This window comes from Lepidochelys kempii, chromosome 3, assembly GCF_965140285.1.
Source record: "Lepidochelys kempii isolate rLepKem1 chromosome 3, rLepKem1.hap1, whole genome shotgun sequence".
Lineage (NCBI taxonomy): Eukaryota > Metazoa > Chordata > Testudines > Cheloniidae > Lepidochelys > Lepidochelys kempii.
In genome coordinates, this window is record NC_136382.1 from 136,346,315 (window position 1) to 136,370,306 (window position 23,992).

At 41.7% G+C, this 23,992-nt stretch overlaps 1 protein-coding gene across 14 annotated transcripts in view; it reads left to right on the forward strand.

Annotated features, from left to right (window-relative positions):
- ACTN2 (actinin alpha 2) overlaps positions 1-23,992 on the forward strand; it is an 89,106-nt gene that overhangs the window by 24,196 nt on the left and 40,918 nt on the right. For 11 of the 14 annotated variants that reach the window (XM_073338220.1, XM_073338208.1, XM_073338211.2 and 8 more), the window contains exons 2-7: positions 6,102-6,216; positions 8,577-8,696; positions 16,193-16,279; positions 17,256-17,343; positions 18,604-18,682; positions 23,389-23,470. In XM_073338220.1, coding sequence (XP_073194321.1) covers positions 6,102-6,216; positions 8,577-8,696; positions 16,193-16,279; positions 17,256-17,343; positions 18,604-18,682; positions 23,389-23,470 — 571 coding nt within the window. Of the gene's footprint in view, positions 1-6,101; positions 6,217-8,576; positions 8,697-16,192; positions 16,280-17,255; positions 17,344-18,603; positions 18,683-20,881; positions 20,961-23,388; positions 23,471-23,992 lie in introns of all 14 variants that reach the window. The other 3 variants (XM_078852228.1, XM_073338214.2, XM_073338210.2) reach the window with 1 other exon arrangement.

Below are 23,992 nucleotides of genomic sequence, written 5' to 3' on the forward strand. Positions count from 1 at the left end.
CCCAGAGGATTTAAGATTTGCGGAATATAGTGTTATATGCTGGTTGTGTTTTGATCTCCAGGACCTGAGCTTTTTTGAATTGCTGCTTACTGACTTTTTATAGAGCTATTTGTCAGAGCCGGAGTAATGCCAATTTATGCTCTCAACAAATGGGATCACAATGAGAGAGTGAAAGAATGAGGATTAAACAAGATGTGAACTGTGGAAGGCGTCGCAAGGCTAGGTGTGTAGTGAGTTTTGTTTGGCAACTTCTTATCTGTGGCATTACTGAAGTCAGTAATAGTCTCTCTTTTGACATTAAATGATGTCTATATAGCTGTGTTTAGTTCTAGGCAAACAAGACAGGTTTTTGCAGCCACTGGATTATACAGTCACATGCAGATAGTCTGCTGGAATGTACATGAGCTGTGCTTTCAAGGAGGCACAAGGCAACCGAAATACAGATAACGGCATTTCATGAACAAAGGACTCGCACTGGAAAAAAACGCTGCGATGAGAAGCTGCAGTTGTCTCTTGCTGCACTTGACCAATCAGAACAAACTGAGACCTGGTGTAAGCGGGTGTCATACCATAAAAAGGAATCGTGCTTCAACAGAACTTCGTTTAGCCCACTGTGTAGGTTTTGTGGGTTGTAATCAGATCATTTTTTTAAGTTTACCATTTTTGAGAGACTACAGGTGTGAGTCCATGTCTTATGTTGGTAATTTTCAGTTTGTGGATCAATTTTGATTTAATGTTCAGACATGTAAAAATGTAATAAAAAGGACAGCAAAAATCAGCACAGAAAAGGCTTTGTGGGACAGTCTATAAAAGTGAAGATGAACTGATCCCTTGTCAGTCTGCTCATCTAAAACAGTTTGATTGGGCCAAAGTAGCATCTTTGATTTCTTTATGGAGTAGCAACATCAGCTGCTCAGTATCTTCAAAATCTTTATAAAATGAACAATAACATCAGCAAAAAGAGAAGGTAGGTAGAGCAGAAGAGATGAGAGGGAATGAAGAGGAAGTGTGATCTAGTGGTTAGATCACAGGGCTGAGTGCTAGAACATCTAGCTTCTATGTCTAGCTTTGCCACCGAGTTACTGTGAGCAAGTCATATAACAGCTCTATGGCTCAGTTTATCCATCTGTAAACTTAGTATAATAAAAAGTACCTATCTCTAAGGGCAGGTTTCAGAGTAGCAGCCGTGTTAGTCTGTATTCGCAAAAAGGAAAGGAGTACTTGTGGCACCTTAGAGACTAACCAATTTATTTGAGCATAAGCTTTCATGAACTACAGCTCACTTAATCAGATGCATTCAGTGGAAAATACAGCGAGGAGATTTATATACACACAGAACATGAAAAAAACACCCATTTTTTCATGTTCTGTGTGTATATAAATCTCCTCACTGTATTTTCCACTGAACGCATCTGATGAAGTGAGCTGTAGCTCACAAAAGTTTATGGTCAAATAAATTGGTTAGTCTCTAAGGTGCCGCAAGTACTCCTTTCCTTTTATCTCTAAGGGATGTTTGAATAAGTTAGTTTTCAAACCTCTTTGGGACCCTGCGATGCAACCATATTTTAGAATATTCTGTTGAGGTTCTTATACTGTGCTGATCATTGTGGTATTTAAACACTATGTAAGTACAAAGTAGAGAGGCCAACAGAGAAATTAGAGGTGGGAAATATTTTAATTTGCTTGGTTGATGAACCCAAGTATCAGATTAATCTTTGCTCAACAGCAAAAAAGAAATCAACATAACCCTCAATACAGTCCTGTGTTGAGATGGGTGAGATCACGAAAATAGCACTGTGACCTGTCTGTTCCCAGTTTTGATGGATCTATTTTTACCATCTGCTTGGCTGTTCAGACCTAGCCTAGTCCTGTGTCCCCAAAACAGTTCTGCAAAATACAATAGCATCTGAAAGTAAATGGATAGCCATCATTTTGGTGAGTGTGAAAGGCTCAGACATTTATTGGTTAGCTTTTCTAATGGGTGTGCCGGGTTTCCATGTAACAAGTTTTTGTGCATTTTATCTTTGGGTGCTTTAAGCTGTGTCTTCTACATTACTCTAATATCTCTCTGTCATAGGAGGAGTACTATAATTTCTGGTATTTGCAAATGTGTGCTACTGACCCACGAATACTGATTACACATGCTCAGAGATGCTAGAGGCAGACAAAAGCTGTAACAAGCTAGATTCTGGCAGTATTTGATTATGCCAGGTACCACCATAGGGCTTCATTGTGTGCAACCCTGTGCAGGTTCACATGTGCAGAGAGGGTGCTTTTTATCCTGGGGTTGGGGCCTGGTACAATCTGGTCCTTGCACTCCTGTGGGCTCAAGGACTCGGTGAGGCTAGTACCAAAAAGCAAAGCAAGCCAAAGTGAGAGGGCCCAGGTGGGTATGGGACCGTGGCCTTGCTCCCTCACAAGCAGCATATAGGGCTTCACATAACATGGAGAGCACACAGCACTTTTGTGGAAGGTGAAGCAGTGGCGATCGGGGGTGGGGTGGGGCGGGGGGCACTGTGTCTGAATCTGATAGGACAGCCTTTGACAGCCCTCGTTTGTGTAGTGTAGTACACTGCTCCCAGTGCAGAGCTCTGCCTGAAAGCCATAATATAGCTCTTAAGGCTTGTCAACACTAGCATTTGGGTGTTGCAGCACCCTACCAGGCCTGTAAAACACCTTGTGTCTCTTTCATATGCTGGGTAATAACACCCAAGATTCCATGCTTGTAAAATTCAACTGGCTCTTTATTAAGAGAACTATGTACATAGATGCTACAGCTAACATTCTAGCCATATGCACATAGACTGACTTCCTGGTGCTTTCTCCAGACTCTTCTCCTCTGCAACCTGGGCTCCTTCCTCCAAGTCCATACAAGTTGCTACAATGTTCCCCCCCCAACCCGACACATTTTTCCAACAATGCACAGGCACGCACACCACAGTCCCGTCTGCACTTGCTCAGTGCCAGTCTAGGCACAGTTGCATCCACAGTCATGTTTTTCTGCACTGCTGCCGTGCCACTGTGTGTAGGAACTGCAAATGCTGCAGCTGCAATGGTAAAGTTAGTCCCTGCAGTGCAATTCATATATAGAGTCATAGACTTCAAGGTCAGAAGGGACCATTATGATCATATAGTCTGACCTCCTGCACAAGGCAGGTCACAGAATCTCACCCACCCACTCCTGTAACAAACCCTAACCTATGTCTGAGCTATTGAAGTCCTCAAATCACAGTTTAAAGACTTCAAGGTGCAGAGAATCCTCCAGCAAGTGACCCGTGCCCCACGCTGCAGAGAAAGGCGAAAACCCCCCAGGGCCTCTGCCAATCTGCCCTGGAGGAAAATTCCTTCCCGACCCCAAATATGGCAATCAGCTAAACCCTGAGCATGTGGGCAAGACTCACCAGCCAGACAGCCAGGAAAGAATTCTCTGTAGTAACTCAGATCCCACTCCATCTAACATCCCATCACAGGCCATTGGGAATATTTACTGCTAATAGTCAAAGACCAATTAATTGCCAAAATTAGGCTATCCCATCATACCATCCCCTCCATAAACTTATCAAGCTCAGTCTTGAAGCCAGACAGGTCTTTTGCCCCCACTGCTCCCCTTGGAAGGCTGTTCCAGAACTTCACTCCTCTGATGGTTAGAAACCTTCGTCTAATTTCAAGTCTAAACTTCCTGGTGGCCAGTTTATATCCATTTGTCCTTGTGTCCACATTGGTACTGAGCTTAAATAATTCCTCTCCCTCGCTGGTATTATCCCTCTGATATATTTACAGAGAGCAATCCTATCTCCCCTCAGCCTTCTTTTGGTTAGGCTACACAAGCCAAGCTTTCAGAAGACAGGTTTTCCATTCCTCAGATCATCCTAGTAGCCCTTCTCTGTACCTGTTCCAGTTTGAATTCATCCTTCCTAAACATGGGAGACCAGAACTGCACACAGCCCACAGCCCTGGTTTTGTCACCTCACAAGCCACTTACCTGTTGGCTGCATGCAGGGCTGAAAGCAGCAGAGGCAATTCTTGGCTGCTCTTGGCTCATCCCAGTCACCCCACTCATCCTGACACCTCAAGGGCCACAGTAGCATTCTAGGATGTAAAAATAGAACCGCAACTCAGATTTTATTAAACAATTTTAAACATTCAAATAGGCTTTTTTTTGGTCTCACAGAGAGTCCCCTGAAAATACAAGAACAAACATTAATGATGAGTCAATTCTGCGCCCACAGGCCCAAAATGCAAAAGGCTAGATCTGCCTCCATGGGCTGAATGAAAAGTCTGAAGAGGTATTTTTGTTTGTGCATAATTTACATAAAATTTACATATTTCTAAAGTGGGCATTTGATTGCACAGATCCCCCAAATCCATCACCTCTGCCCCATAGCCATCGCCAGTGATTTCAGTAGCTGGACACAGAAGGGGAGCAGAGTGCCCATTTAATTAGCCATGGAGTAGGAGCTTCAGAGAATCACTGCTTCCTCAAGCCGGGGGAGGAGGAGCGCTCCGGTCTGCTTTTACCACAGGAGGCAGAGAGCTGCGCTCCCACATGTTCTCCTCTCCCCCTTACTTTAACTCCGGACACATCTGTTTCCATACACTCCCTCATTTCTAGGGCCCTACCAAATTTGCGGCCGTGAAAATTGCGTCATGGACTGTGAAATCTAGTCTTTTGTGTACTTCTACCCTGTGCTATACCGATTTCGCGGAGGAGACCAGTGGCTCTCAAACTGGAGGTCCCAGCCAAAAAGGGGGTCAGAAAGTAATTGTAGGGGGGTCTCAGTATTGCTATCCTTACTTCTGCACTGCTCCCTTCAGAGCTGGATGGCCAGAGAGTGGCAGCTGCTGACCAAGGGCCCAGCTCTGAAGGGAGCAGCGCAGAAGTAAGGGTGGCAATACCATACCATGCCACCCTTACTTCTGCGCTGCTGCTGGCAGCGGCTCTGCCTTCAGAGCTGGGTGCTTGGCCAGAGGCCACCGCTCTCCGGCCACCCAGCTGTGAAGGAAGCACCGCTGCCAGCAGCAGCACAGAAGTAAGGGTGGCAGTACCGCAACCCCCCCTACAATAACCTGGTCACCCCCCCACAACCTCCTTTTGGGTCAGGACCCCTATAGTTACAACCTCATTCAAATTTAAATAGCTGAAATCATGAAAATTTACAATTTTTAAAATCCTATGACTGTGAAATGGACTGTAAATATAGTAGGGCCCTACTTGTTTCCCCCAGGGAAGCCACCGGTTTGTCTCCACCCGCTCATCAGCTCTCACTCACCCTGTCCTGCCATGCCACAAGTACCTCAGAGTCTTTTCTTTTCAGCAGCTGCCATGGCTTCACCAGTGGCTGAGTCCCTGCCTCCTCCTTTCTCCCCCCACCCCCCCGCCAAGAGTGCTCCTTCCTCTCAAGTCCTTTCTGACTGGAGCAGGAGGGAGGAGCAGGAGGGAGGGGCTGAGGGAAGGGAGGGTGCTTGCTGAAATGTTGGAAAAGAAAGGAACATTGTTTCAGCCACTGGCCCAACCCACCCTGGTAGCTGTCCAAGGACTGAAACCCCTGCTGAGACCATGCTGAAGGTAGGCTCAACAGCATTTCTCAAAACTGGGGGTTAGTAAGGTCTGGTCTAGGCTGGCGCTGCCTTAGCAATGAGAACTGGACAAAATAATCAGGCTCAGTGGTTTTACAGAGAGAAAGAGAAAAAGAAAGATACTCTTGTTGTATGTTGTCTTTTATGATAAATTTAACCATGAAAACTTCCATCTCTGCACTTGGGTGTTTCACCAAGTTGTGGTCACAATCTGGAAGTTCATACAAGGAGGAAACCAAATTAAAAAAAAATCCATGAAGGATCAGGTCATATTGAAATACAGACGTCGTGCAGATTCTGTAATGACTGTGCATGGCTCATTGTAAAGCTTCCAAGAGACTGGGCTGTATTTCTTTTTCAAAAAGTCTGTGTTTAAAAAGGCATTTTGTTTCTTATCAATATTACTAGAAGTCCCAGGCAGCCTTGACAATCTCATCTGCATTGTTTGCTCACTCAGATGGTTCAGCAGTTGCTTTGAAAGATGCCATGGTGACAAGTATTTTGTTTTCCTTCTGCTGTTATAGACCTTTACAGCTTGGTGCAATTCCCACCTCAGGAAAGCAGGCACACAGATTGAGAACATCGAAGATGACTTCAGGAATGGCCTTAAACTGATGCTCCTCTTGGAAGTCATTTCAGGTTTGTTAGAAACAAAATGTCTAATGCATTTAGTAAACACCACCCCTGACTTTAGAACCTCGTAGAGATTTTGTAGTGCAAAACTATAACAGAAGTTAATCCTCGACCTTGAGGAGGGTTAGGAGCAATCTTGTTTTCCAGTTGCATGGGACAGCAAAACTCCAGTCCAACAAGTGATCTGTTCACTGTCCATTGGAGGAGCTGCTGACCTGTATTTAAGAATCCTGAGCAAATTGATGGACCATTGCATCTGATCTGAGGCTGAAAATAAAAAGTGGTCTCTCACCTCAGTTTCTTTGTAAATATTTTTGAATAGTAAAGGAAATGGATGATTTGTCCACCAAGCACTTACTGCTTTGCTAAATTCCTTTTCTGCCTCCATTCCTCTAGTTCTGAATCCCACTGCACACAATTGGGAATTGTGTGCACATTTGTGTCCCCCTCCTGCATATTCCTACTGGAAATTGTGTACCTGCCTAGTTCCCACAGAACAAAACCAGAAAATGAATAAATAAAAACCTTTGAAATAACCACAGCTTCTTGTTGAACAACCAGATCTGAGATCCTGGTTATCCTTGGACTGGGCAATTAAAAAAAAAAAAGTTTTTTTCTTAGCCTGCCTCAGGGTGTCATCAGTAGGAAAAAAATGAGTGAAATACTCTCTTAAAAGAATGAAAACTGTTAAAGATCGGCAGTGCATGAGTGAGCTTAAAGAGTTACAGATGAATACATTTTAAAATAAAGGTTCTGTGCTTCTGAGCTGATGATGTCCCAAAGCCATACTATGACTGCAGCTGTCTGAACCATTTGGCTTTGGGTGATATCACAAACTGCTGTTGGAGAGACATAAAACCTGCAGGGTCCTTAGGCCCTGCAACTAAGAGTTTACTTTTCCTCTGCATGTGGAGGTCACAAATTTATTTTTTAACAATTTTAGTCAGTTTTTAACCCCTTAGTATGAGTACTCCAAACTTTTTCTTTTCTTTTTTTAATTATTAAGCAAGCTTTTCAAAAGTTGGTGCCTAAAATCAGGCTCAGAAATCCATATTTAGAGACCTTAAATCAGGGGTCGGCAACCTTTCAGAAGTGGTGTGCCGAGTCTTCATTTTATTCACTCTAATTTCATGTTTCGCATGCCAGTAATACATTGTAATGTTTTTAGAAGGTCTCTTTCTATAAGTCTATAATATATAACTAAACTATTGTTCTATGTAAAGTAAATAAGGTTTTTAAAATATTTAAGAAGTTTCATTTAAAATTAAATTAAAATGCAGAGCCCGCCGGACTGGTGGCCAGGACCCAGGCAGTGTGAGTGCCACTGAAAATCAGCTGGTGGGCCACCTTTGGCACACGTGCCATAGGTTGCCTACCCCTGCCTTAAATAATTAGTGGTCTGATCTTCAAAACTTCTGAGCACTGAACAGCTCCTATTGACTTATTTATGCAAACCAGCTAAATCATCTATTTCCTCTGCCATTCAAAGGTGGGGAGCAGTCACCAGCAGACTGTGATTACCTGACGATGCCCCTGTGAAGAGGGATGGTTATGAGGGGCATATTGGATGATAAAGGGAAAGGATCAAGGGAAGGAGCATTTCTAAGTCATGTTTTTTTGTGGAACGCTTTGAATTTGTGTAGGGGGGATTTATTCACATATAGTTACTCTCTTGACCATTTGAGAAGACATAGTCATGCAGCCCTTGGTACCAGACGGTGGCAGCATGGCTCTGACAGTGATGGATGAGGTTGGGATAAGTCCAGAGGTGGCAGGGATGCCCACAGGGTCCTGACGTCTGGGATTTGTTCCCATTTAACCACACCGATTCTCAGATTCTGCATTTTTTCCAGGATACTCCTCTTCCCTCTTGTGCATCTCTGCCAATCCTACTGTCCGACAGCAGCTCTTCAAATGCCATGGGTTTGGGGAGATTTTACACAGAAAGGGATGACATGGCTGTCTGATTTATATGATTTCCTTCCCTTGTAATCAGGAAGGAAAGGATGATGAGCTATGAGGAAGGGCCTGTTCACTTCCTTTTTACTTTCTTTCAACTATAAAGCAGACACTAACAGCACAATAAAATATGAAAAGTGTATCCATTTATATACCTCTTATGTTTGGGCAAACATCAAATTTTATTCAGGTTTCACTGCTGTACCGGAAGATCAAGGTAAGAAACTTCTTTGCTTTTTTGTGGGTTTGTTCAAAGGCACTTGACATTCTTTCAGAAAAATACCTCCAGAATAACTGTTAGCTTTTAGAAAATGTACTGCATACATTCTATCTGAGTTTTCTAGTCACTGGTGTGTCTGTTGCCAGGTGCCTGTAAGAATAATTGCATTCAACTTGTTGTACTACAGGGGAAAGACTACCAAAACCAGACAGAGGAAAAATGCGCTTCCATAAAATTGCTAATGTCAACAAAGCCCTGGATTATATTGCCAGCAAAGGAGTGAAACTTGTGTCAATTGGTGCAGAAGGTATGTGGAAACACTTGACAATAGGCCTTGGTCTATAGGCATACATATCCCAAAGAAGCTAGACAGCAGAGATCAGGGGCCAAATTTGTCCTGGTGCCTCCTTGGCCATGGAAGGCCAAGGCCCCTGATGCATCTTGATGGCTTCTCTGCAGATGTGGGAAGACAAGAATTGGAAAGATTTTGGGTGTGGGGAGATGTGGGTTGTGGAAGGGCTTGATGATTCTAGAATTTGCTTCTCTACATAGTTAGGTTTAATGGTCTATAATTTCTTGGCATTTGCCCATTCCTTTTCTTAAAGATTAGGACAACATTTGGTTCTTTCAGTGCCTTCTTTTATTCCAACATGCTATTAAAAACCAGTAACTTTAGAAATCAGATAGGAGTCTAGAATGTACCTCATACAGCCCTGGGTCTTTGTTTATCTCTTTAGTGAGTATAATGTATAGCGGACTTCTTTTGATAAAATTGCTTGGGAGTTGAGACCTATTCCCAATTGTTACTACGGTGACTGTACACGGTTACTACATTTTTAAGACCAAGGTTCAACATTCTAGATGCAGTTAAAAGAGTGGACAATGGAAAAAGTGGTGGCTGGAGCTGGTTGGATACTGAACCCAAAATGAAGTGGAACTAGATGTGACATGATTATTTTGTTGTTCTGCTCCAAATAGTCACTGTAGTTACATTAAAATACGTGATTGGCTGGTTGGATTTTGAGAAACATAATTTGATGGTTGAAATATGCAGGATCTCACAGCAGATGGGATTTGCCAAATGCAGCTTCCCATGGAGCTTCCCATTCAGCATCTAGACATTACAGTGATTTGTGCTATCTAAATTAGATTGTTTCATGGTTCCCACCCTTGATCTAATTGCCCCATCCCCATGTTTTTATCCTTACTCCAGCCTCCAACCCTTAACCTCAGGGGGCTGAGTGAGAGGGGGAGGGTAACTGGATTAGAGGGAGGAAGGATATTTAGGTAGGAGTGAGTGGGAGAACAACCTTCATGGCTTCAGAGGCAATAGTGCCACTTAGGTGAAGTTTGTGGGGGGCAAATGTTTCCCCTAAGGTTTTTGCACTTGCTCAAAGTTCCATAGGGCCATGTAGCTGGTGGGGGGTGAGCTATGGCCTGACCACTTTTAAGCCATGGTCCTATACTAAATCGGTATGGCTGCTGCTGGAGCATTATTCAGATTTGGTCCAGCCGCCCCTCCATTTATATGGAGGAGCAGCTGGGCCAAATGGTATTGCAACTGGGTATATAGGGAAACTGTTCCTGTACGACAGAGCCCCGGAGAGTCCATCAAGAACTTGACTCATGGTGGCACTGGCTCATACACTATGTGGGTCAGAGACAAGGACACCTGGGGTCCCTGTCGGGGGGGAAGGGAGATAAGCAGGGACTGGAAAGCGGTCCCTGCCAGTGTGTGTGTGTATGTGTGTGTGGGACACTGGAATTCCTCCCCCACCAAAGAAATATCTGAATTGGTGCCACTGTTCACAGGTATAGTTAAGGTTTGGGTTGGTGTTTCAGAGCTGCGGGTGTTCATTTAGTCCGTTATAAACAGGTATCATTTGCCAAATTCAGATCCAGATCTAGGTTCAGATTTCCAGCATCACCAGAGAACAGATGTGTCAAAGCTGAGTTTTTGGTGGACTCTACTCTGACTTAGATTAGACTGAACTGCCTGGGTGCTTACGTGTGTGTGTAGCTGTCTTTAAAATATTGATTTTAATTGTTCGTCTTTGGGTATTTGTGGTTTGCGCAGTCTCTCCCAAAATCAAAGCTAATATCAAAGTGCTGCTTTAATTAATGTTTTGCTGTTCTTCAGCTACTGAATAGAACAAGGAGAGCAAGGCGGACAAACTATGTAGCAGAAATAAAAAAAAAAAGTGCTCCCCCTTCCCCCCTCCGGTATACTTTATACTTGTGCTATTCTGAGAGCAATATTGTATTCTATGGACAGCAGAGGGCATTGAAGAGCCAATTTACATGTGGAAATAGAAATCAAGTGTAAGGCAGACTGTTTGCAGAGCTGGTATAGAAATACTGAACCAACTGGCCAAAATTAGAATTAAAATGGATTAAACAAATGGTCTGGTGAGTAGTGCTTTTCACTGTCACATGGGAATCTTAAATTCACTGGCTGAGGTGAAGAGCTCTGCTGACGGTTGCTTACTCTACCTGATAATATTTTATACATACTGACCAAGATTTTCTAGGTGCTTAATGTTAGGCTCCTAAATCCATAATTAGGCACTTAAAGAAGCCCCCAGGGATCTCTCATTGATTTGTGGGAGCTGCTGGGTGCACAACACTTCTGAAAATCAGGTCACTTATTGAGGTCTCTAAGTATGGACTTAACGCTAGGCTCCTAAGTACCCATTTTTAAAGATATTGGCCCCTGTATATACTGTTTTCCACATGAAGATCTCAAACATGAATGAATGAATGAATTTATCCTTACAAGACCCCTGTGAGGTAAAGTATCAGCCCTGTTTTACAGATGGGAAAACTGAAGCACAGAAAGGTTAATTGGGCCTTAATGTAAATGAGAAGCAGGTCCGGGCTGAGGAGTCAAGAGTTCTAGGTTTCGTTCCCAGCTTTGTCGCAGACTTCTTGTGTAACGTTGGGCAAGTCGCTTAACTTTTGTGCTTCACATTCCTCATCTGTAAAATTGGAGATAATAGTTACAAAGCTTGATTCATTAATGTTTGGAAGCTTTTTAGATTATTGGGTGGAAGGTACAAAAGAAAAGCCAAGTATTATCATTATCATTATTATTTATTATAATAATAATAATAATATAATATTTATTTTGACACAAAGAGGAACATATAAATTAAAACAGGCCAAATGGTGTTTCAGCTGTGGCTACTGGTGGCTATAAATCACCTAATCTTTCATAAACATTTTTGGGATATGTTTTAATTTCCAAAATGTGAAGTCATTGTCTCTACATCTGTTGAGGATCATGTGTAATTTTCTGACACTGAGCAATGAAGAGTCTGTAGTGAACCTAGTGCCACCAACTGTGATTTAAACCAGAGGCCCAGAATAAAGATTAAACCACTAGTCCTGTGCAGCTCTAGTGCAAAATTCTATTTAATGTATTTATGAGTTGTCTCTATTCAGTAAATGTGTGGTGTTCATAGCCCAGGAAATGGCCAATCACTGGTTTTTGTTAGTTTTTTTTGTTTGTTTGTTTTTTGGGTGGGTGTGACCAGGGTCCTTGTGGGGAGCCAGCTCTGGTCACTCAATTAGGGTGACCTGAAAAGAATGGGGCAGCCAAACCCCAAAAAGCTGGTGAATATTCCAATACTTAGATTTACCAAGCCAGCATAAAACAGCTTCTTTATTACCTTACTGGTTACTCAGAAGTCCAAACAATACAGTTCCCTTAAAGTGATCCAGCCTCAGGCCTCCATCTAGGTATCCATGTCAAATATGATGAAAATTTCTGTAAATCTTATTTCATCATGTAAAAGAAAAGGTTCTACCAATCCCAAAGGTTTACCTCCCAGGTTACCACATTACCTCCCAGGTTAATGAAAGTTTCAGACCTTACCGAAATACACACTATAGCAAATTTTTATTAAACTAAACTAAACTTTGTTAAAAAACAAAAGAGAGAGAGTGTGGTTAAAAGATCAATATACATACAGACATGAGTTCAATTCACTGAGGTGCAGATTCATAGCATAGATGGTGAGCTTTGTAGTTGCAAAGAGTTCTTTCAGAAATAGTTCATAGGTTATAGTCCAATGTCCAAATGTCATATTCAGGGCATACCAGCATAACTGGGACCTCAGTCTTGCAACTCAAACGTCCCCTGATGAAGCATACACAGATCGAGATGACAGAATCAGGACCCAAGGATCTTTTATACATTTTCATGTCTTTTGACAAGTTGGGAGTTCAAAAGGTAATTAGCATGACTTTGAAAGAGGTCCATCACCGGTACTTCGCTATACAAATTAACATAAGGCCATTTGCTTGTTCCTCCACCATTCACAGTATATTTCAAAGTGAGATGAATACCGAGATATCATAGAATCATAGAATATCAGGGTCGGAAGGGACCTCAGGAGGTCATCTAGTCCAACCCCCTGCTTAAAGCAGGACCAATCCCCAATTTCTTTCTTTCTTTCTTTCTTTCTTTCTTTTTTTTTGTCCCAGATCTCTAAATGGCCCCCTCAAGGATTGAACTCACAACCCTGGATTTAGCGGTGATAGGATATTCTTTTCACCTCTGAATTATCAGAATACAGCATAGACAGGGACTGCATGGTCCACCCTACTCATACATATGTAAATACACAAAAACACAATCATGTTCTCCCCACGTCTTATGAGGGTTATTTATTTTGCAGGATGTTTTAACGCTTTCTAGCCATGCGTCACAGTGGGTTTAAAGAAAAAAAAAATCAAATAAATTGAAGGTGCTTTTTTTTGTATCCTGGGTTGAATAAACTGAGAAATTGAGGAGACTGGTAGTACAGAAGATCATTAATAGGAAGGACCTCCAAGGAGTTGTTTGTTAGATGAGAAGAAAAAAATTTCAAAAAACAAAGTGGGCTGCTGAATCTGCTGAAAGACAAACAACTAAGTAAAATAGGAAAACAACAAAAAAACATTTTGGGCCTTCAGTCAACCTCCTCCCGCCCCCCAAATTTTTATCCCTTCTCCATCTTCTTCTCCCCAGAATAATTGTGGATGTAGTTTAGCTTATGATGGGTTTTGAGTGAATTGAAAGGTAGGGGCTGCAGTTCTCTCAAAGCAAACAGGCAATGAAAACACAGATATGCATCTGAAGAAGTGAGGTTTTTACCTACGAAAGCTTATGCTCAAATAAATCTGTTAGTCTTTAAGGTGCCACCGGACTCCTTGTTACAGATATGAGAGTTATTCTGGGGATAATATCCCTGATGGCCTGTAGAGGAGGGAGAAAGGAATGAATCAAAGTATGCTTTAATTACTTTCAGCAGTTTAGCAGTTTTGTTCTCCTTGCTTTTTGGTATTTTTTCTATGTATGTCAGATATGTTTTGGCTCTTTCATACAATGTTTTGGCTAAGGAGACTGAGGAACTGACACATCTACTTTATTGCTGACAAATAATTTGAAAGTTCTGTCTGGAGCCCTGGGAACAGCGGGATTGTAGTAGCCAGTCAGAATAGAAAGATTTGTATATTTGTCGTGTAGCTGTTATGAAATAATCACACAGGCCCAGAGCCACAAAATTGTTTATAGGCTCCTGACTTCCATTGGTTTCAATGGAAGTTAGGAGCCTAAATACTTTTGCAGATCTGGGACGCAGCGATTATGCAAATACACTAATTGGCTGACAGTCAGCATGCTCCATGAGTATTGCAATCCAGCTATTGTACAGTTTGAGAAATGACTGTATAGTGATTCGTACATCAACATCCACAACCAATCAAAGTGCAAGGAAATGCGTATGTGAGGAAAAAACAACTGAGATATGCACCAGTTACGATTCAATCGCCTCTGATTGATTAAGAAAGTTCAGTTTTGGTATAATTCATGGTAAACTTCAGGAGGGCCATGATCCTCCAAGGCCTATACAACGGTGGTAGCAGTGGCACATGGAGTCCTGAGAAGAGGGATGTAAATCTTGGAAAAATTAGTTGGAACCCCCTAAGAGTGAAGAGGAAAAATAAAAAAACAGTTATCTTTTTAACACTGATTATTGCACTATAAAAATAAATGTTACAATGAAGGGGCACCAGAACAGGGGAATCTAGGGGCCCACGGCCTCCCCTCTTTTAAAAGTGGGAGGGCGGTGCTCTTTCACTTTTTACTGGCCGCAAGGGCGAGGGACGCGGGGGAGGGGTCGGAGAGGAGTGAGTGGAGGGCGGGGCCTCCAGGAGAAGGGACGGCACAAGGCTGGGGCCTTGGTTCGGGCGCTGGTGATCCCCCCACTATTGAGGACCTTCTGCTGCTCCTGTTACAATGTCACTGTGCTGGGGTTTCCAGTACCTTGGGAGTTACTTCCACAAACTCCATGGAAAGGGGGAGAAAATCCTGATTGGGTTGCAAATAGAATTGGTGTCTTGAATCACTTTCAAACCACAGGGATAAAAAATGCCATTCAAATTACTTATGTGCATGCGGGCATTGTCAGTATATATTTAGAAGAATATGACTTAAAAGATAGCTGAACGTTTATCATTAGTAACACATCAGTGTACATACACAAAGTACTTTTAAAAAAATTCCTTGTAACTTGGCCAAATCAAATTGAATTTTCATCAGACAACCAAAAGGTGCACATGTAACCTATGGCCAAGTGCTCAGCAACAAACAGCTTTCATTGTCCTCAGTGGGTGCTGCTGGCTGTTGACCAGTTTTGAAAATCTGACCCTACCTAAGGACAATGGGTAAAATTTTCAAACCTGTCTAAAACTTAGGAATTGAAGTCCCATTTCCAGAAGGGACTTAGGCACTAGGGTGCCTAAGTCTTATTGAAACATCTATGGAACTTAGGCTCCAAAATGCCAAAGTCATGTTTGAAAATGGAACTTCGGCTCCTAAGTCATTTAGGCACTTAAAGAAATTTACCCCCCTCTCTAAATCAGATTTCAAGTTTGTACACCACTAATGCATGAGAGCTGTTAAAAATTTGCAAAAAATTGTTTGTTCACTTGCTTTGTATTTGAAAACAGCAAGACTGATTTTGCTCAAACTTTAGTGCTTATCTACCTCGATAGCTATTCTGCAATAGCTATTCCTGATTAACTCCATGTGTGGATGCTCTTATTCTGGAGTAAGAGTGCAGAATAAGGCCTTGTCTACACTACTGCAGTAAGTTGACCCAAGTTATGCTACTCCAGTTACGTGAATAACGTAACTGGAGTCGATGTAGCTTAGGTCAACTTACTGCAGTGTCTGCACCGTGCTGCGTTGATGGAAGACGCTCTCCCGTCAACTTACCTTACTCTTTCTGGTGGAGTACTGGAGTTGACTACAGAGCTCTCTGCCATCAATTTAGCGGGTCTTCACTAGACCTGCTAAATTGACACCCTTGCAGCAGCGCCGATCTATGGGTAAGTGTAGACACATGGCCTAAGAGTGTGAACACATGGAGTTACTCGGGAACAGTTAATCCTCTTTAAATTCACACACTAATTTATTCCAGATTAATTGTTAAGTGTAGACAAGCCTTCAGAGAAATATTTTTTCCTTAGGTAGCGACTAAACAGAGAAAAGTCAGTCTGAATGGTGAAAATTTGAGAAAATCAGAATCAATTGAATAAAGCACTTTAGTATGGAAGTGGTGACCTTAGCTGTAAGTAATTTTCAAGCTTAATTAGCCTGAGCAGAACCATGAGCTTGTTGAAAATCCAACTAGAAGAAATTCTGTATAGGTTAAGAATTACGAAACTTGCAGTATAACAGATGTGCAGGATGAAAGTAAGAGGACACATTGCAAACTGTACTTTGTGAATTCTGGTTTCCCTTTTTTACCCTAGAAATTGTTGATGGCAATGTGAAAATGACCCTGGGTATGATATGGACCATCATCCTTCGCTTTGCTATTCAGGACATTTCAGTAGAAGGTAAGAATATACCCCTGGCTATCTTAAAATAGTTAGGGCAAAGCACGTCAATTTGAGTTGACGTTAAAATTAAGTAAAAAATCTATTTTTGTCAGATTACTGGATCACTGTGTAGTGGTACAACATACGATTTACAAGATTGTCTGCCTGAGCTTGCTGATCTGCTAGCTTCCATATGCAATCCAGGCCTGGTCTACACTACAGTGTTAGGTCGAATTCTGCTGTTTCCACACATCAAGCCATAGCTTAATCTTTGCCTCTTCACTGTACACTTTCGCCAGCTCTCTGAACTTCCTGCTTTCTGGAGCAAGCATCCTGTATCTGTCCACTTCTCCACCTCTTTGCAAATCTGATCTGAGTACATATGTTTTTTTCTTTCTCTGTACCTCTTAATTTCTTCTACTGCTTTAGTGTTTTTTTGTTTTGTTTTACTGTCCCTAAGTAATTGTATTCAACTCTGGAAGGTGTCTTGCAGTTTGTATGAAGGACATTTTCACGTGTTGGCTGTACTGTATTGTTGGTCAAATGCCTCTCTACTTAAATCAGTTTTAAATTGTGAAAAGTGTCACTGACAATTCTAGAAACTAATCTCTAGTTTCCACAGGAAGGATGTAATGTATAAGCAGTGGTAGTGCAAGCTTCCCACACTGCCCTGCCAGGAGTGTCATGATAGACCTGGAGGAACCACCTCTAGTGTTGAGATGAAGATCAGTCTCTAGGGTCTATTTAGTCCTTGATTTATGTGTTGAGACTGCCAACAAGGGGGCCAGTTGTGGTGGTGGTGGTGGCAATTTTGTGACATTGACAGCTAACCCCGGGGAAACGAACTGAGACCATCAACATCTATTGCACAGTCCCCCCCCCCCCCCAGCAGATAGTAACAAGTTCCAGCTTGTGAATGTTATTTAAAATAATAGGGAGTAGTCTACCTGAGCTCCTTTTCATTCTTTCTTTTTCTCTCTGATGTCCTTTACAGAGACTTCAGCCAAAGAAGGTCTGCTGCTGTGGTGTCAAAGGAAAACTGCTCCTTACAGAAATGTGAACATTCAGAACTTCCATCTTAGGTAAGATCACATTATTTCAAGGGATAAAATACAAGTGTTTTGCATCAGATTCTGCTCCCAGTTGTGTACATGTAACTAAGAGCATTATTTGGCCCTTAATGTTTAAACTGGTATATACTGGCTCATTCAATGTATGGGAAAAAAAGTTTTTACCGGCAGAACCCTGGCATAAGTTCAAGTTTATATTCAAAGTATAGATTATGCTATCTTCAGTTCTTGGTTTACGGAGTATGTTCCAGACTATTTTATTATTGCATGTATCTTTGGTTAGGGAAAATGTTTTCTTAAAATAATAGATGCTTATATTGTTTGAATTTTACCTTTTGGATGACAGAAGTTTTTATGTGTAACACTTGTATTGAATCTTTATCTGGGAATTGTCTTTGCTTGTACATTTTGAAGTCAGGTTAACAGAACCTCTTAAAGCTTTTAGTATTACAAATGTCTTGTGTAGTATCCAATCCTACAAATTGCTGTACACAAGTTGATCCTTGTGCCCATGCAGAGTCCAATTGGTCCATCAGAATGGAGTATCTTGCAGGATCAGGGCCTATGTCTGTAAATTAGTTTTGACATGATCCCTAAATGGATGTAAGTGATGGCTCCATTATTGTCTCCAGGATCATTGTTATAAGGTCTGATCCTGAGAAGTACTGAGCATCTGAAACTTCCACTGAAGACAGGGGGAAGTGCAGGTGCTCAGCAACATTCAGAATGAGACCCATAATACATAGAAAGTGTTTAAATAAATTAAGCTTTTTTTTCTGCTGCCACTGTATGTTCCGTTGAGAAAAGCCCAGTTGTGGTGTTATAATTGCATGATATAAGTGACATTGAAAAAGACTCTTGGACAAGCATGTTCTGTTAGCCGAATCTTCAGGGGTTCATTTGGCCCTTGATATGCGTGTGACCATAAATATATTTGGAGGGTTATGCACATGCATTGAAAGCAGAACCTGTATCCTTTTGTGTCCTGGAGCATCACAGAAGCTAACCAGTTTCTACTCAGGACGCATTTTACATAACATACACTGTGTAAAGACCCCTGTAGGGCGATCAGGAATATATGGATTATAGAAGAGTGAGTACACAGTCTACTAACAGAACCACACAGTGAGGGTGGACCCATGAGATTTAATTATCTGGATGCAACATGGGCCTTCATGCATATAGCAAAACATTAAGTGAGGGTCAAACTGTCCAATGTAATGATTGTATTAACTTATTTTTCCATTTTATTTTCTATTGTTTGTTGTAAAGCTGGAAAGACGGCCTTGCACTCTGTGCACTTATCCACAGACACCGACCTGATCTTATTGACTACTCCAAGCTAAATAAGGTCATCAGTCTGGGTGCCACAGCATGCTGATCTGCAGTGATCTGGTTCACTTCCTATTTGCTTAGCATGTTTCCTTAAGGATGAGCTGAGAAGTGCTTACTAACTCTGACTGGTTTGCCAGGCTCCTGACAAAACTGATTCTGAGGAAGAAGGACACTCCCTCCTTTTCCTCCCCCCTTCCACCTCCCCCTGCCCCACTTCAGCAGCTAACATTACATACGCTTGGCCTGATTCTCCACTGCTTTGCATCTTGGGAACTCATTTATACCAGTGCAAAGTGGGTGTGAAATCCTAATAGAACCGAATTCCCCCCTCATGCTGGTGGCGGTGTTTACACCCACTTTGCATAGGTGTAAATGTAAGCGCAAAGCAGTAGCGCAGGGGTTCTCAACCTTTTTCTTTCTGAGCCTCCCTCCAACATGCTAGAAAAATTCCACGGCCCACCTGTGCCACAACACCTGTTTTCCTGCATATAAAAGCCAGGGCCAGCGTTAGGGGGGTAGCAAGCAGGGCAATTGCCAGGGGCCCCATGCCACAGGGGGTCCTGCAAAGCTAATTTGCTCTGCCCTTGGGTCTGGGTAATAAATTACCTCTAGCAGGAAATAACAAGACTTACAAATTAAAGTTCACAAAGAAAATATTAATTTCTTGTTACTTTGTTTTTAACAGAATTCCACCAATGTCCCCTACAAGCATAAACCTAATGGTGCCCTAACGTCACTAGGTTACAGACAAGGGGAGTACGTTATTCTCACAATGGGTCTGATCGTAGCAGAACAGAGGGCGCAAATGGGGTCTGACTGTGTTGCTGTTGAAATTGGTGGCTTTACTAGTTTAGAAAGTCTTCAAAAGAAAAAACATTAAAAATCTCATCTATCGGGGTCATGAATAACTATTTTAGGGGGTGTGAGGATGAGGGGCAAGCACATACCTCAGATTTGCCAGATTGTAACAGATGAACAATGCTAGAAAAGAAAGAGGAATAGAGTTGTTTCATCCCAGTTTTGGGGATTTACAGTTAATTTCCTGTGCTCTAAAATGAGAATACAGCTAAAAGTCTCCTTCAGTGCCAGCCAGGGAGAAGACTTCATGGGCATGTGTGCAGTGCTCCAAAAGATCCATGACATGTTTGCGGCTGGCCTGGATCAGCTGGGTTGGACTGCAGGGCTAAAAATTGCAGTGTTAGCCCCGCAACCTGAGCCCTGAGAGCCCAAGTCAATTCATCCAGGCTCTGAGACTTGGTGTAGTGGGTTCTTTATTGGAGTGTAAACATACCCCATCATTGTCTTAACTTGCTAGATGCTACCAAACACTTCTCATTTGTGAAAGAGATTGTTAAGTCATAGATCGGATTCTTCATTCCCTGCTCCCCATAGTAAATAGATTCTACAAAGGAATTGGCTGTTATGGGAAAGCGCTTTGAAGAAAAAAAGAACTAAAATGAAATGATTTATAAAGCTGGTTCTGTTTTATAAGTATTAAAAAGTTATGCTGGGGCCTGCGAGGCACATAATAATAAATAGTCAATCGATTTATAATGCTAACTTAAACTCATAAAGTATTAATCTGAACACTAAGGCATTTGGAAAGTATTAATTTTGAGCTCAGTCCTACTCTTCTTACTTAAGGTGAGTAAGAGGATTTAGCATTTCATCTTACTTTTGGTTAATGATTTTCAACAGCAGTTTGCCCCCCATTTGTTCTTTACACTGCTCCTAAAACAATTCTATCCCAATTACAAATCTAAACCAAAATGTCAAAATTGTCAGCTAGCACCAGCATGGTCTCCAGTTTTACGCACACACCATTTTCTGCACAAACATACCTACTAGGTAAACAGACAACCTGTTTGTGCATTTAAAGGTACTTATGCATAACAGATGCTAACTTTCTGGAAGGCCTGCTGAAACCTTGACCACAGTGTACAAAACTTCCATAGTAAAACCATTTTATTTTTGTGTGTGCGGTGGGAAGATAGAACAGAACTCAAACAAATGTGCCTTGATGAGACTGCCGTGTCAATCATGTGCAGAATGATCGTAACATTGGGCTTTTTTCCTGTCCTGGCTGTGTTTGACTGGCTACTTGTTGGGTGTCTTAACAACTGTCTTGGTGTTTTTTCTTTTGGTATGATATCTGTTTCTCCTGCATGCCTTCTTTTCTTTTCTCATCTATGCATCTTGTGTGGACTTATCGTAGCTGGAAGGATGGCCTTGCTCTCAGTGCCCTTATCCATAGACACAGGCCTGATCTTCTTGACTATGACAAGTTAGATGAGGTATTTCTGTAGCCGCAACAGAGATTTTTAATTACTGTGGTTTGTAGCTTTATTTTATGGTATGGGTGATGGATATCTCCCAGCATCTCAGGCTTCACTATAATTTTAAACAAATCTTCTCCCAAATCTTCAGAGCTTTGATCAATCATTGATTATACAACGAACATACCAGTGGGGGGTGTCTATCACTCATCTATAAGAAAAGTATCTCAAATTAGTCAATAGGTTTCACTTAGATTTAGTCTAGTTTTTATACATATTTCATATCTGTAACATAGTTTTTGTACATGCCATTAACCCATGTTGTATATACATGGTGTTGCATGTACATAAATATATATATCCACAAATAAAGTTCCATAGATTTTAAATATTGGCCAAATTTTAAATGCCTTTTAATTGAAATGATGCAGCTGATATAACCTACTATATGAAATACACTTGATAGTAAAGTTAGAAAATGCAGCTATTGTGTATAATATACAAATGAGCCAAAATCTTTAGGCCAGGCAAAAGCCTTCATAACATATAATTTTTCAAATTGAGTGATGAGTATGATATATATTTGCTCGAAAGAGGTACCACTGGGAACATTACTTACGTTTTGGAAACACATGCATAATATGCAGAAAATTAAATACTTCATACTCAGAAGATGTGTGAAGTACAGACTTCTATGAAACTTGGAATAATCACTGTGAGTTAAATCTCACTATTTTCACTGATGTAACCAAAAAAAAAAAAAAAAGCCCACTTGAGACATCATGACCCTTCTCTAGGATAGCACTTTTATGCCAGCGCAAGACCCGGATGCTGCCTGCAAGGAACAGATCTATCTACTGGGAGAACCTGTGTCTCTTCTACCCAAGACAAGGTCTTCCACCAGTAGTGGCATTTTCAGAAACCAAGACCTCTCACAAAGAGTGTTTTCACCCTAATGTGAAACACTGAGGGTATGTCTCCAAAGTAAAACCTGCAGCACTGAGTCACAGAGGCTGGGTCAATTGACTTGGTCTCACAGGGCTTGGGCAGCAGGGCTAAAAATAGACATTCTTGCTTGGGCTGGAGCCAGGGCTCTGAAACCTGGTGAGGGGGAGGGTCTCAGAGCCCATGCTCCAGCCCATGTGGGAACATCTAGACTGCTATTTTTAGCCCCGCAGTCCGAGCCCCATTAACCCGAGCCAGGTTCTGAGGCTTGGTGCCACCAGTTTTTCTTTGCAGTGTAGGCATACCCTAAGACTCCAATATGAGATATCAGGGCAGCCTAAGGAGCATATTCCCTTGCCTAATTTTGAGACACTAAGCCCAACAGTAATCATCCTCTATAATTTGAGACATTGAACGTATACTTCTGATTTGGGGTTCACTTATTGTTCCCCTTCCTTTTTCTTCAAAAAACAAAAAGGAAACCATTGGCTTGATCCATAGGAGCTATAGGTTCTCAGCACCTCTGAAAGCCATGTTATATGTACATGCACAATAAAAACAAGTCACATCCAAACCAAGATCTAAAGGTGTTACTCATTCTGAACAGTAGCTTAGATTTCAGTAGGTTCCTATGCCTGAAGCGGCTTCTCTGTGCATTTCTGAGACTAGTTGTTCTTGTTTTTCTGTGCTTGTTCATCATTATATGTGAGCTTGACCAGTAGTCAGCTTATGAGCTTGCTAGAATTCACATCTCTGTACTATTCTGCATATATATATGTTGGATTTTCATCATAGTATATGGGTATATTAAATACATAATGTTTGTGTCCCCGCAGAACAAATTAACAATGGATACCTAATCATATCTCATAGCTTATTAATGTTTTCTCTTGAAAAGATAGAAACGCATTATATATATATACACGTGCGTGTGTACACACGCACAGACTCACTCACTCACTCTGTATCAGGGGTTCTCAAACTTCATTGCATTGTGACCCCCTTCTGACAAGAAAAATTACTATATGACCCTAAGAGGAGGGACCAAAGCCTGAACCTGCCTGTGTCCCACCACCCCTGGTGGGTGATGGCAAAGCCCGAGTCCCACCGCCCTGGGCGGGGGATTGGGGGTGGGAAAGCCATAGACGCAGGGCTTCAGCCCAAGGCAGGGGGCCTGTAACCTGAGTTCCAACACTTTGGCCCTGGGCAGTGGGATTCGGGCTTTAGCCCCAGTCCCCAGCAAGTGTAAGCCAGCCCTGGCATCCCCATTAAAAGGGGGTCCTGACCCACTTTGGGGTCCCGACCTACAGTTTGAGAACTGCTGCTCTATATCTATGAGCTCAGCTTTTTGGAAAACACTAATTATGACTCATTTCCAGTGAGGAAAATCTATGTCTTGGATCAGGCGGAATAACCTTCAATATACATACTGTGTATATTTCTTCTTGCTATGAGAAAAATGTCTGGTGTTTAACTGGTTCTCATTTTTGCTTTCATGCAGGATGATCCTCTAAGAAATATTAATCTGGCAATGGAAATTGCAGAAAAACATCTGGATATTCCAAAAATGCTGGATGCAGAAGGTGGGAGCTAAAATTTTATTATGTGCCTTGAATAAGAAGTACGCAGTAAAATCTGTCACCTTGTACATACATTTTTTTTAAGAATGCTTATACGTGAATCACCACAATGATGCCTCTTTATTATGGTTCCTTTTCAAATTATTCCTCCTTTTTTATTTCTTGTGTGCTGGATAATTTCACACTTTTTTGTTTAGTTAAATATTATTTATTATTTGTATTGCAGTAGCACTGAGGGTCCCAATCATAGATCAGGACCCCATTGTGGTAGGAGCTATATAAACAGAACAAAAAGACAGTCTTTGCCCCAAAGAGCTTAAAATCTACCTGTAACACAAGATGGTGCACAGATGTTAACAGTTTAAAAACACATGAACATTGTATACTGCTGAAATCAAGACTTTAAAAAGAGACCTATAGCTAATATAGTCCTTCCCAAATATACAGCTAGTAACATGTGCCACCCATGCTGGAAGCTGAAGTTGAGGAATTACTGTTTAAAAAAACAACAACAAAAAAACCTGT